This window comes from Plecotus auritus (assembly GCF_963455305.1).
Source record: "Plecotus auritus genome assembly, chromosome: 2".
NCBI classification, from domain to species: domain Eukaryota; kingdom Metazoa; phylum Chordata; class Mammalia; order Chiroptera; family Vespertilionidae; genus Plecotus; species Plecotus auritus.
In genome coordinates this window covers 220,874,301-220,887,463 of record NC_137771.1, presented here as the reverse complement: position 1 = coordinate 220,887,463, position 13,163 = coordinate 220,874,301, and the positions used below count along the sequence as shown (strand labels likewise).

The following is a 13,163-nucleotide window of genomic DNA, read 5'->3' as shown; positions in this document are numbered from 1 at the left end:
AGCTGCTGAGGCCCTGCCCACGTGGCCAGGGATGTGGAACCAGGAGAATGCGGGGGGTGGTGTCGCACTGGCCCCAGTGTCCTCCAGCCCCAGAACTGCACTGCATCAGCACTGCCATGTGTGGGTGCACCCCAAGCCTCTGTCCTTGGAGCTGCTCCCAGGGTGATTGCAGGCTGCAGCCTCTACCCCGACAGGAGGAGGAGTCCCCGAGGAGCCGGGGGGCGGGGGTCTTCGGCAACATTGAATTGGGCGTGGGGGGGGGGCGGGCTCAGAGCAAGAGCCAGGTGTCTGGACACGAGTCTGAGGACAGCTGTCCTCACATGACAGCCAGATGTGGGGACCCAGGACAGGGTGCTGCCGTGAGGGAGGTGGCACTGGGTGAGGAGAAGGGAAGACACTCCAGTGCCACCTAAGAGGAGTCAACGGTAGCCGCGGCTCTATGGCGACATTGGGATCGGGACGAGGGGCCTCGGTCCGAGGAGGAGTGAGAGGAGAGGGTGCTGTGGCCTCCAGCTGGGGAGCTGGGCCAGGGGGTGAGGGTGACAGCTGGCTCCTCGGGCTCCTGTCACTCCCGCTAGCCTCTCCTCTGGCCTTGGCCTCCCTCTTCTCTCTGTATTCGAGTCCTGCCTGGGCACGACCCCTTATACTCATGGGGCCCAGACCCAGGTGTGAGGCACCCCCCATGGGGCAGGGGCTCTCGGGCGTGGCTGGTGTGGGGTTTCTGGGGGCTTGGGTGGTGCCTGCTGACCCGGGGGCTCCTCTGCTGTCTCCTGACTCCCCTGCAGTACGTCCGCCTCTCCCAGGACACTCCCTCCAGTGTGACCTACCAGCTCATGACGCAGCACTGGGGCCTGGATGTCCCCAACCTGCTCATCTCGGTCACGGGCGGGGCCAAGGACTTCAACATGAAGCCCCGGCTGAAGAGCGTCTTCCGCAGAGGCCTGGTTAAGGTGGCCCAGACCACAGGTAGGTGGGGACAGCAGGCCAGACCACAGGTACACGGGGACAGCAGGGCAGACCACAGGTAGGTGGGGACACCAGGCCCAGACCAAGGGTAGGTGGGGACACCAGGCCCAGACCAAGGGTAGGCTCAGGACACCAGGCCAGACCACAGGTAGGCAGGGACACCAGGCCAGACCACAGGTAGGCAGGGACACCAGGCCAGACCACAGGTAGGCAGGGAGCACCAGGCCAGACCACAGGTAGGCAGGGAGCATCAGGCCATACCTGGCGGGTAGAGAAGTGTCTGTTTAGATTCACCCAACCTCACCTGCCTGAAGCACCTTCCTTCACCCCCTGCTGCCATCCCTGGGCTTGCTCAATGGGGCAGACGTGGCTCCACGCAGCTCCCCGATGGTGGTGCCTGCTGGGCGTGGAGAGGAGGCCGGAGGAGGCTGTGTTAACCATGAGGTGTTGGTGAAGCGTCTCTCTGTCAATGAGTCTCTTTGAACTTACACCTGAAAATGGGTTTGGAAGCCCTGCAGAGATGGGCATGAGCGTCAGGAGCACCAGTCCAGGGTGTCAGTTATCTGCATGGCAGGGTGCACACCAGGACCCAGGGGCCTGCCTGCCCTCCGCTCCTTCCCCAGGGGCCTGGATTATCACCGGGGGATCCCACACCGGCGTGATGAAGCAGGTGGGCGAGGCCGTGCGCGACTTCAGCCTGAGCAGCAGCTGCAGCGAAGGAGAAGTCGTCACCATTGGGATTGCCACGTGGGGCACCGTGCACAACCGAGAGGGCCTGGTCCACCCCATGGTGAGCGCTTGGCCCCTCCTGGGTAGGGCAGCCTCAGGGGGTGCTGCTAGGATCTTAGGGTGCTGAAGTGGACAGGCCATCATCTCGGCACTGGCGTAAATGCACCATGGAGGGAAGAGGCTGGGCAGGAATAAAGGAGACACGGGCTCAAGCCCCCCACGCCACAGACCCTGGTGACCCGGGACAAGTAGCTAACTTGGCTGGACTCTGGTTTCCTGCCGTAAGATTCCAGGATCGGTTCATAAAAGGTCCCTAATTTGCCACCACTGGTCACCTTAACGGCTGCCCGGATGTGAACTGGACTTAGCAGAAGGAAGTGGCATGGCCAAGATCACACAGGGGTGAGCACCTGCCGTTGTCTGTGGACAATTAGTGATTATAAATGTCATGGCTTAAAGCCACAGAAATGGCCTCCCCCACAGTCTGGAGACCAGAACTCTGAGATCAGCATCACTTGGCCTAAATCAAGATGCTGGCAGGGCCTTGCTCCCTCCTAAGGCTGTAGGGAGAAGCCATTCCTGCCTCTCCCAGCTCCTGGTGGCTGACGGGTTTCCTTGGCTTGGAGCCACATCACTCCAGCCTCTGCCTCTGTGGTCACAGGCTGAAGATGGTTATGGTGGCATTCAGGACCCAGCTGGACAGTCTAGAATAATCTTCCCACATTAAGATCCTTAACTTGGTCACAACTGCAAAGATTTTTTCCAAATAAGGTCACATTCACAGATTCGGGGCGGGGGGGTTAGGGCCTGAAGTCTCTCGGGGTTATTTCCCTGCCCCCCAGCCCCCACTTCTAGCACTCACGATACAGAACTTCCCGTCCACATCTGACTCTTCCCTGGTCACCCCCAGGGCGGCTTCCCTGCCGAGTACATCATGGACGAGGAAGGGCAGGGTCACCTGACCTGCCTGGATAGCAACCACTCCCACTTCATCCTTGTGGACGACGGGACCCACGGCCGCTATGGGGTCGAGATTCCCCTGAGGTCCAAGCTGGAGAAGTTCATTTCGGAGCAGACAAAGGAGAGAGGAGGTGAGGCAGCGCACTTCCAGGGGCGCCATGGTGGAGAGGGGAGCAGGCTGGTCACAGTGACGGGGGCCCAGCTGGCGGTGATCAGGACGTCCCACAGGCGGGGCGCTTAGGGCACAGTCTGAGCACATCTGGGTGTCTTTACACTTAGTCCGGAGGTCATCTCCTCGTGCCCCGTGTAGCCAGGGGCAGGAAGTCAGGGCAGGCCCCGGCTTTTCTGCTCACTCTCAGGTCAGAGACCATCCTGCGGTCACTTTACAAGCTCGACCTCAGGTCAGAAGTAAGAAAGTGTGCCTTGGGGCCCTGGAATCTTTTCCCCTGTAGGTGGGATGGGATGGGTTCTCGGACAATGGGGGTCAGAGACGGGGTTTTGCATGTGCTGTGAAGGAGGGGTGCGGGCAGGACCCGGGATAACGGAGGCTCTAGCTTGTCCCTGGGTTCATCAGGCACCTTGAGAGCAGAGGTGCTCAAGCTTTGCTGCACATCACAGTCCCCTGGAAGGCTTGTCAGTCACCCTCTGGGCCCGCCCCTGGTCTGTGACTCAGGTCTAGGTGGGCAGGAGCTGCTTCTAGGCTCCCAGGTGACACTGATTGCTGGTCGGGGCCACCCTGTGGGCCCCGCTGTGACTAAGAGACCCTGTGGGAGTGTTAGGCTAGAGTGTGTGGGGACGGTGTGATGGTGGCAGCTCTTAGAGAGCAGGTTTGCTGCTGGGGAAGGATTTTTCTAACAGGACCCCTGGCTGCAGGCTGATGAAAGGCTCATAGTGGGGCCAAGTGTCTGGACAGAGGACTGAGGTTTGGTCCCCATGGTTCTGATGCTGTGTTCCCGGGCCACATGGTGCGTTATGCCCACCTGCTCGAGGTGTCCCACAGCCTGCCCAGACTTGAGGCGCCATGAATGGGCTGCAGAGAAAAGCAGGGCGGTCATGTGGCGGAGCCATCACGAGACTCTTGAATTAGCTCCCTTACGTAGGACAAGCAGATGACGTGTGACTCCACAGCGTCAGCCTTTATTGATTTACTAGAGGACCGGTGCACGAAATCCGTGCACCCCCGGGGGGAATGGGGGTGTCCCTCAGCCTGGCCTATGCCCTCTCACAGTCCGGGAGCCCTTGGAGGGGGATGTCTGACTGACGGCTTGGGGAGCAGGCCTAAGCCAGCAGTCGGACATCCTTAGCACTGCCGCGGAGGTGGGAGAGGCTCCCGCCATCGCCACTGTGCTCACCAGCTGTGAGCCTGGCTTCTGGCTGAGTGGCACTGCCGCTGTGGGAGCGCACTGACCACCAGGGGGCAGCTCCTGCATTGAGCGTCTGCCCCCTGGTGGTCAGTGCACATCATAGAGACTGGTTGTTCTGTGGTTTGGTCTATTTGCATATTACCTTTTTATTATATAGGATTTTTTGTTAATTCTCATCCAAGGATATTTTTCTATTGATTTTTTAAGAGAGTGGAAGGGAGAGGGAGAGAAAGAGAGAGAAACATCGATGTGGGAGAGATACGTCGATTGGTTGCCTCCTGGGGGATCGAGCCTGCAACTGAGGCAAGTGCCCTTGACTGGAATCAAACCTGAGACCCTTCAGTTCACAGGCTGACACTCTAACCACTGAGCCAAACCAGCCAGGGCTAGAGTGTCAGCCTTTGAAAGCTGCTTAGCACTGTGACACTTCCTCGCTATTAGCCTGGAGCTGCAGGAGGTGGGGAAGCACCCCAGGTGGAGCCGAGCCCCACATTTCCTCCTGGGGGCTCTGTGCTTCGTCCCAGGTGTGGCCATCAAGATCCCCATCGTCTGTGTGGTGCTGGAGGGAGGACCTGGCACGCTGCACGTAAGTACTGGCCAGTGGTTAGGGGCCCCTGGGGGTCAAGGCCTGCTGCAGGTGGGACAGCGGACCCAACGCTGTTACCAGCATCCTATTGGGTCACTGGCAGGAGAGGGTGAGGAGCTGCTCCCAGGAGATGGAGAAGGGGCAGTCCCCCATGCGGCAGGGCCCTCTCCAGGTGAGGGGGACAGGGCACTGCTTTGGCCCTGGGCGATGGACCAGTAAGAGGGGCTCCAGAGGGGACTGCAGCAAGGATGGGGGTGATGGTCCCCTGCTTCCAGGACCGGGGCAGCCATGGGTGTAGCAGCTGAACTTCACGGAGGTTCTTCAGTGGTGTTAAGCTGCTGCCCACGGACCTTTATTCAGAACCCACTCCACAGTGTGTGGCTCACCTCGTCCGTGGTATCTCCGTGCAGGAATGTATATGATGTCCCAGCCTGCCAATTTGGGCCGGAGCATAGAAAATGTCGTTAAACGTTCAGTAATCCCAGGAGGCGAAAATGACACTGGGGTTTCCTGGGGTTTTACGTCTGGTCCCCATGCCCTCCATTCTCGGGCTCCTCCTCATGGTTTTCCCGCTCATGGCACAGCATCTGTTCCTGGGCAGGCATCCTGCCGCTGGGTGAGGGGCCCCTTCCCGAAACTGCGATCACACTGGGTCCCGGGGGGCCATCCCTCGTCGTCCTGTCTCACCCTGAGCCTCAGTGAGGGAGGGAATCTCTGGCCCAGGCAGCAGCCTGTCTCTGGAGATGCTCTGGTGTCCTCTTGCTCTGGTGCTGTTGCGTGACAGGTCTGGAGGAGACGGTGCGTCAGCTGTACACTCCCCAGCATCTCAGGATTGGCCGCCTCTCCCCTCGGAGCAGTGGATGCTGCGGCACTGATCAGCATTTTCAGTGAATTTCACTAAAGCCCTCAGCTCTGGCGTTAAATGCTGTCAGAGAGTTCTCCTTTTCAGGAAGTGTGAGAGTGGCGAGGGATCAGGTCCCGCTCACAGTCGGCCCCTGACTTGCAGACCATCTACAACGCCATCACCCACGGCACCCCGTGCGTGGTGGTGGAGGGCTCGGGCCGCGTGGCTGACGTCATCGCGCAGGTGGCCGGCCTGCCCATCTCCAAGATCACCATCGCCCTGATTCAGCAGAAGCTGGCCGTGTTTTTCCAGGAGATGTTCGAGACCTTCACCGAGGGCACGATCGTGGAGTGGACCAAGAAGGTGAGGCAGGCTGGCACGGTGGTCACCAGGAGCTGTTGGCTCCCAGGCGTCGGTGGCCTGGTACATAGGACCAGGGCATGAGCAATCCAGAAACAGAGCCCCAGGGGCCTGGGTGGGCATGGGAGTGATGTGCAGAGGGTGGGGGCTTTGAGCATGGCAGGCAGAGGGCCCAGGGCAGGCAGGCGACCTTCAGCCGAGGAAGCACGCTGTCCTGCCGAGAGGGCGTGCCTGGAACCTGTCACCCGCAGAACTTCATGCCTGGCTGTCACACTGTAGGTCAGGAGCTCCTGGGTGGGAGGCCAGGATGCTGGTGCTTGGCCAGGAGGGGGGCAGAGGGGTGGGGAGCCAAGATTAGGGCAGCCAGGGTACTGCCTGGTCGTGCCCAGCCCGGAGCCTGCGGGACTCAGGGCCTCTCGGTATGTTCATGGAGGCGCTCCGGGGTTGACCAGACAGGGAGGCAGGCAGAGCGTGTATAGAGGGGGGCCACCCATGGCTCCCACCCCATGAGGTGATCTGGGAGGCACCTCCATGCTTCCTCGGAGGCATCAGTGGGCATGGGCCTCTCCTGGGGATCTTCAGGTTTAGTGAGTATTTCAGGGTACACTCCAGAGTGTTTGGGAGGCTGCAAGGCCTGGGAGGGAACTACAGATGGACAGAGAAGCTTCAAGGACCCTTTACAGACAGACTGGGTGGGGCATTCACTCTAGACCAGCCGTGGGCAAACTACGGCCCGCGGGCCGGATCCGGCCCGTTTGGCTGTTCTATCCGGCCCGCGGAGCCGAAAGAGCGGAGGGTTCTCTTGCTCTCCCCTCCGCTCCTTTACTTTGAATTTATATTAGTTCACACAAACACTCCATCCATGCTTTTGTTCTGGCTCTCCGGTCCAGTTTAAGAACCCATTGTGGCCCTCGAGTCAAAAAGTTTGCCCACCCCTGCTCTAGACTGTAGGGCAGGAGTCCTCTAATACTTGGAGGCTCTCTGGCTGAACTGGAAGCTCTGGGTCACTTGGAGTGGACTCAGAGGCAGCCATCTCCCCAATCCAGGTTTCAGGGGGCCCCAACAAACCCACAGCCATGACCCCAGCCTCCAAGAGTGTGAGGGAGTGTGGCTGGCTCAGCTCTCAGCATCCCATGAAGCCCGTGGCCAGCGGGGTGAGCTCAGGGGAGACCCCCCCCTGCACCCTGGTTCCTCTGGTCATGCTGACTGCTGTCTCGGGGTTGGGGGTCAGCCATCCTGAGCTCACATGGTCCCTGTCTCCTGGCAGGATTCTCAGTGAGGGCACTCAGCACCTCTCTGATCCCCGTTTCCCCGACACAAGGTGGGGCTGCAAAGTCATTGGGTCTATATCCTTTATCCAGCTCCATGAACGATGGGCCAGGCTGCAGAAATTCCTGGAAATTCAGTCTTAAGTGCCTGGTGTATACTTTCCAGGGCAAGTCTATGGAGCAGCGTAGCCCCCACTCTAATTTCAGGCCACATGGGTGGTCATGCCCACAGCCAGAGACCACGGGGACACATCATAGGGGACCAAGTGAAGGAGGATGCTCCCTCGGGAGCCATGGGGTGGGGGGATGCTGGGGGTCTGGGCCCTGGCGGGGGCGGAGGTCAAGACAGCCAGATCTCTGTGGATGGGAGCGGGGCCCTGCTTCGGGTGTTTGTGGTGGCGCAGGGACCTGTTCTTGTCGGCGCTTCCTTGGTCTTAGTGTGACCTTGTTCGACGTGGATGTTCTGGAGCCTGTTTTTGCCATGTGTGCAGGCCGGTTTGTGAAGACTCTGAAGTCGGCTGTGAGCGTCAGCTGGGTTCCCCACGGAGCCACGGGGAATGGGCGGGCAGGCCCAGGGCCTTTCCTGGTTAGTTTATAAATTATTCAGGCAGTTCTCAGAACTGAATCTAACCCACTGTTGTCCAGAGGTGCCTGTTTTTTTCCACTCTTCCTTGTGAGTCAAGGCCCTGAAAATGGCACTCAGGTAGTGCAGTCTCAGCCATCCAGGGGTGGCCCCTCATTGTTACTCTGGTTCGAAGGAGGGGACCCCCAGCTTCATGGTCATGAGTAGTAATAGTAATTTAGAGCTGCCGGTTGCTCAGTGGTAGAGCGTCGGCCCGCAGACTGAAGGGTCACGGGTTCGATTCTGGTCAAGGGCACATACCTCAGTTGCAGGCTTGATCGCTGGCCCTGGTCAGGGGGCATGTGGGAGGCAGCCAATCAATGTGTCTCACATTGATGTTTCTCTCTGTCTCTCCAGCTCCCTTCCACTCTTTCTAAAAATCAATGGAAAAATATCCTCAGGTGAGGATTAAAAACAACAAAAAACCAACCAACCAAACAAAACCCAGTAATTTCATTCAGCAAATCCCAAACTGGGTCTACACCAGGGGTCGGCAAACTTTTTGACTCAAGGGCCACAATGGGTTCTTAAACTGGACCGGAGGGCCGGAACAAAAGCATGGATGGAGTGTTTGTGTGAACTAATATAAATTCAAAGTAAAGGAGCGGAGGGGAGAGCAAGAGAACCCTCCGCTCTTTCGGCTCCGTGGGCCGGATAGAACGGCCGAACGGGCCGGATCCGGCCCGCAGGCCGTAGTTTGCCCACGGCTGGTCTACACTGTGGTGGGCGGCAGGGTGAGCAGGTGGCCTTCTCCCCCAGACGCTGCCACTGGTGCACGTGGACACCAGCCACGGGCTCTCATCACGGGGCTCACAGCCGGCACCGAATGACTGTGTGTCAGGAGGACACACTCGCCATCTCTCAGCTGCTCTTCTTGCCTGTCAGATAGGGACAATGGTACTTAACCTCGGAGGACGGGACAAGAACCTTTATGCAAAGTGCTTAGTTTTCGTCTCCACATGCGCACTCCAAAAATGGTAGCTGTGATGTGAACCAAAGGCAGGTTAAGTTCAGGAGACACTTTGGCTGGGAGACGGTGGGACTGGGAGGCCAGGGGTTATTTTGGAATTGCCATGAGAACTGCACCCTGAGGGATGGGAAAGGTTGGGGTTTTAGGGGTGGAGATGGGGTGTTTGAAGATGCCTTCTAGGTGGGGAATGGCCGGTCTGGAAGCATTCGCAACAGGCTGGGCGAGGAGGGGGAAGGAGAGAGGCTGGGTGTGGTCAGCCTGAGGGCCTGGGGGTAGTGTCTGAAGCTTTGTGGGCCATGAAGGACCAGTGGAATGTGAACACTGGCCTCAGGGTGAAGGGGGTACGGGGAGCAGCAACTGGTAGCAGGTAGGAAATGATGTCATAGACAGACAGGTGATAGATAATAGGTATATGTCTGGTATATATCTATCTATCTGTTTATCTGTTCAGCCAGTTCTCAGAACTGAATCTAACAGTGGGTTCTGAGAATTGGCTGAATAGATAAACAGATAGATACATAGGTAGATAGGGTGGGTAGGTAGACAGACAATATAGATTGGTAGGTAGGTAGACAGGTAGGGTGGGCAGATAGATATGTGGATTCATAGATGGATAGGTAGGTGAATAATTGGATGGATGGATGGATGGTTGGATAGATAGGTAGATAGGTAGGTAGGTAGGTAGGTAGAGTGAGGAACAGCAGGACCCAGGCGGGAGGACCAAGGGGAGAAGTCTTAAGTTAAGCAACACCGCCTCATGGGCAGGGTGGACACTCTTTACACTGTGGCTGTGTTTTCTGCACCACAGACCACTCACAATGATCATGTATTTGGTCCTTAAGCATCTTCATCTTCACTGTCCAGGGCATAGGGAGTCTTTTGTGTTGTAAGAGCTTTGATGATCCCGGCCACAGAGGCAGGCAGGACTCATGCCCAGGGCTCTGGCTCCGAGTCCAGGGCCTCCATTCTCTGGGTGCCCCAGGAGGAGGCAGGAGGCCTGCTCATCACTGGGACCCCACTTGGGAAATTCTTGTTGCAGATCCAAGACATTGTTCGGAGGCGGCAGCTGCTGACCATCTTCCGGGAAGGCAAGGATGGCCAGCAGGACGTAGACGTGGCCATCCTGCAGGCCTTGCTGAAAGGTGAGGGGCCGGCTTGATGGGGGCCATGGAGAGAAAGAAGCTTAGAACAAGGGTGTTCAGGCCCTGAGTTCTGGTCGGTCGGGGACACTGGTCGGAGGGTGGCTGGCAGGTGGTTGCCCATCGCTGACGTTGGGGTGCAGGCGCTTTTCTCAACTTGTCTTTTTTTTAAAAAATAAATCTTTATTGTTCAGATTATTACAATTGTTCCTCTTTTTTCCCCCCATAGCTCCCCTCCACCCGGTTCCCACCCCACCCTCTGCCCTTACCCTCCCCCCGCACTGTCCTCATCCATAGGTGTACGATTTTTGTCCATTCTCTTCCCGCACCCCCCACACCCATTTCCTCCCGATAATTGTCAGTCCACTCCCTTGCTATGCCCCTGGTTCTATTATATTCACCAGTTTATTCTGTTCATCAGACTTTTTATTCACTTGATTTTTAGATTCACTTGTTGATAGACATGTATTTGTTGTTCATAATTTTTATCTTTACCTTTTTCTTCTTCTTCCTCTTCTTAAAGAATACCTTTCAGCATTTCATATAATACTGGTTTGGTGGTGATGAACTCCTTTAGCTTTTTCTTATCTGTGAAGCTCTTTATCTGCCCTTCAATTCTGAATGATAGCTTTGTTGGGTAGAGTAATCTTGGTTGTAGGTTCTTGCTATTCATCACATTGAAAATTTCTTGCCATTCCCGTGTGGCCTGCATAGTTTCTGTTGAGAAATCAGCTGACAATCATATGGGTGCTTCCTTGTAGGTAAGTAACTGTTTTTCTCTTGCTGCTTTTAATATTCTTTCTTTGTCTTTTGTTCTTGGCATTTTACTTGTGATGTGTCTTGGTGTGGTTATCTTTGGATTCCTTTTGTTTGGGGTTCTGTGTGCTTCCTGGACTTGTAAGTCTATTTCTTTCACCAGGTGGGGGAAGTTTTCGGTCATTATTTCTTCAAATATGTTTCCAGTATCTTGCTCTCTCTTTTCTTCTGGCACCCCCATAATTTGGATGTTGGTACGCTTAAAGTTGTCCCAGAGGCTCCTTACACTATCTTCATACCTTTGGATTCTTTTTGCTTTTTGCTTTTCTGGTTGGGTGTTTTTTGCTTCTTTGTATTTCAAATCTTTGACTTGATTCTTGTGATCCTCTAGTCTGCTGTTGGATCTCTGTATATTATTTTTTATTTCAGTCAGTGTATGCTTAATTTCTAGTTGGTCCTTTTTCATATCCTCGAGGGTCTCACTAAATTTATCAGCCTTTTCTAGAAAATTATTGAAAAACCTTATAACCATGGTTTTGAACTCTATATCCAGTAGTTTGCTTTCCTCCATTTCTTTCATTTGTGATCTGTTTCTTTGTCTCTGCATTTTGGCTGCTTCCCTGAGTTGATAGAGTAGCTTTGTGTGGTAGGTGTCCTATAGGGCCCAGTGGCTCAGCCTCCCCCAGTTACCTGAGGTGGACACTCTTGATGCACCCCTTTGTGGGCTGTGTGCACAGTCTTATTGTAGTTAAGCCTTGATTGTTGTTGGTATCACTGGGAGGAATTGACCTCCAGGCCAATTGGCTGTGAGGATCAGCTGTGTCTACGATGGGAGAACTTCTGTGCTGGAGAAACCCTTATGAGGCAAGACTTGCTTCAGTGGGGTTTTGGTGCTCACTGAGTCTGCCCCCTGAGTGTGTCCCTTATGGATCTGAGGAGTTGTAATCTGGATGGTCCTACTCTGACCTCTGGGTACACTGGCTCTTGAATCTCCAAGGAGGTGCTCATTTAGCCTCTGCCTGAGGCCACCCAGCAGGAGCTACGGAGAGATCTGCAGATTCCTCTTCTTTGTTTGGGTTTTGGAGGTGCCCAGATGAGACCCAGCTGTGAAGCAGTGCAAGCTGCTGTGGGGCCTTGGGCCCTCTTTTGGATGTTCTGGGTCTCACTGACTCAGCTGCAGTTTGTTAGGTAAATTTAGATTTCAAAGGACCAGGCCATTCATATGCAAAAGCCTCTGTACACAGTTTGGATGGGGCAGAGTCTCAGGGTGGAGCAAACAGCAATGGCTTCGTGTCAGCCCTGCCCTAAGAGGCCTCTGGGTCTCAGTGTCCCGTGGTAATCGCTGCAAGCACCTCTGGGAGAAAGCGGCCCTCGAGTTCCGCCCGCTGCCAGACAGTCCAGTTTCTCCCCGTATGAGTCTGGGTCCCCAGAGTCTCGCCCGGAACTGGAGTTCAGTGCAGTCAGGAGCTTTATCTCCCTCCCGCTTGAAAAAGACAGCCATGTCTTCAGTTGCCAGCCCTCTCTGTGTGCGCGCCTCCGTACCTCTGCACTTTACTTCCACAGCTCCTCTGAGTCTCAGTGTGCTTTTCTCTTCCCTTCTAGTTGTAGAATTTCCACTTAGCCAGCCTTCCTGTGGTTCTGGATGATGTCCGTTTTGTCTTTTAGTTGTAGTTTTGAAGTTGTTGTGTGAGGCAGCAATTTCAGATATTTACCTATGCCGCCATCTTGGTTTCTCCTCAACTTGTCTTTTTAACTAAAATCTGAGCATGGTAATTTATCTCTTTGTGGCCATCCTGGTTTCTCATAAAATCTCAGGGTAAAAAGAAAGAAGCTTGGAATTTCCACTCCTGACTCCCCACACTTGGTTCCATGCTTGAACTCCCTGCCCGCCCCCCGCCCCCCGCAGCAGAGTCAACACACAGGGGGTCCTCATGACCAGAGCTCTGGGCAGTTTCCTTGGTCTGGCCTCTGCCCTCTGGCCACTCTTCAGAGGCCCACACTTCCCTCTTCTCCCTCTGCTGAGGAAGTGAGTACCTCCCTGTCTTCCCTGTCCTCTGGGTCCACGTGGCTGTGCTGGGAACACACCCCACGCAGACTCTGTCGCAGAAGCTTCCACAAGACAATGTCAAATGTGACCTTTTTTCTGTACGTCCACTCCATGCCCCTCCATGACAGAAGGACTGAATGTTGTCCATAAAACCTCACCTAACCAACGAGATGGTTAACCTTACACCGGAGACTTCGGTTTAAAGGCCTCCGTCCTGGAAGATTCTTGCTGGAATAGAGAAGAACCGGGGAGAGCGGGTCCAACAAAACCAGAGCTGCTCCATCCTGGCGGCAGCAGACCAACGTGTGAGGCTGGAATAAGGAGGCGCGACTCCCTGCCTGCCTATCTGGTGGAGGCGGGTCTGAGGGTGTCCCAGCACAGACGGGCCATGGAAGCATCTTGTCTGTCTGTTCCCTGCCTTCTCTTACGGGACCAAAGGTCCAAGAGAGAGACACCAGGCAGCTCATTCCTGGGGACATCCCAGGCTGCTGTGGCCTTCAAAGACCAAGACAAAGTAGGGGGGGGGGCATTGAGTCTGACCATCGGTGCCCG

The 13,163-nt window shown here is 55.8% G+C and overlaps 1 protein-coding gene across 6 annotated transcripts in view; it reads left to right on the top strand.

Moving 5' to 3' along the window:
* The window catches only part of TRPM2 (transient receptor potential cation channel subfamily M member 2), a 50,801-nt gene that overhangs the window by 10,516 nt on the left and 27,122 nt on the right, over positions 1-13,163 (top strand). For all 6 annotated transcript variants that reach the window (XR_013960002.1, XM_080657400.1, XM_080657397.1 and 3 more), the window contains exons 5-10: positions 786-966; positions 1,590-1,756; positions 2,606-2,786; positions 4,544-4,605; positions 5,612-5,812; positions 9,709-9,811. Coding sequence is in view for 5 of the 6 variants with exons in the window: in XM_080657400.1 (XP_080513526.1) it covers positions 786-966; positions 1,590-1,756; positions 2,606-2,786; positions 4,544-4,605; positions 5,612-5,812; positions 9,709-9,811 (895 nt within the window). In the remaining variant the exon portion in view is untranslated. The remainder of the gene's footprint in view (positions 1-785; positions 967-1,589; positions 1,757-2,605; positions 2,787-4,543; positions 4,606-5,611; positions 5,813-9,708; positions 9,812-13,163) is intronic.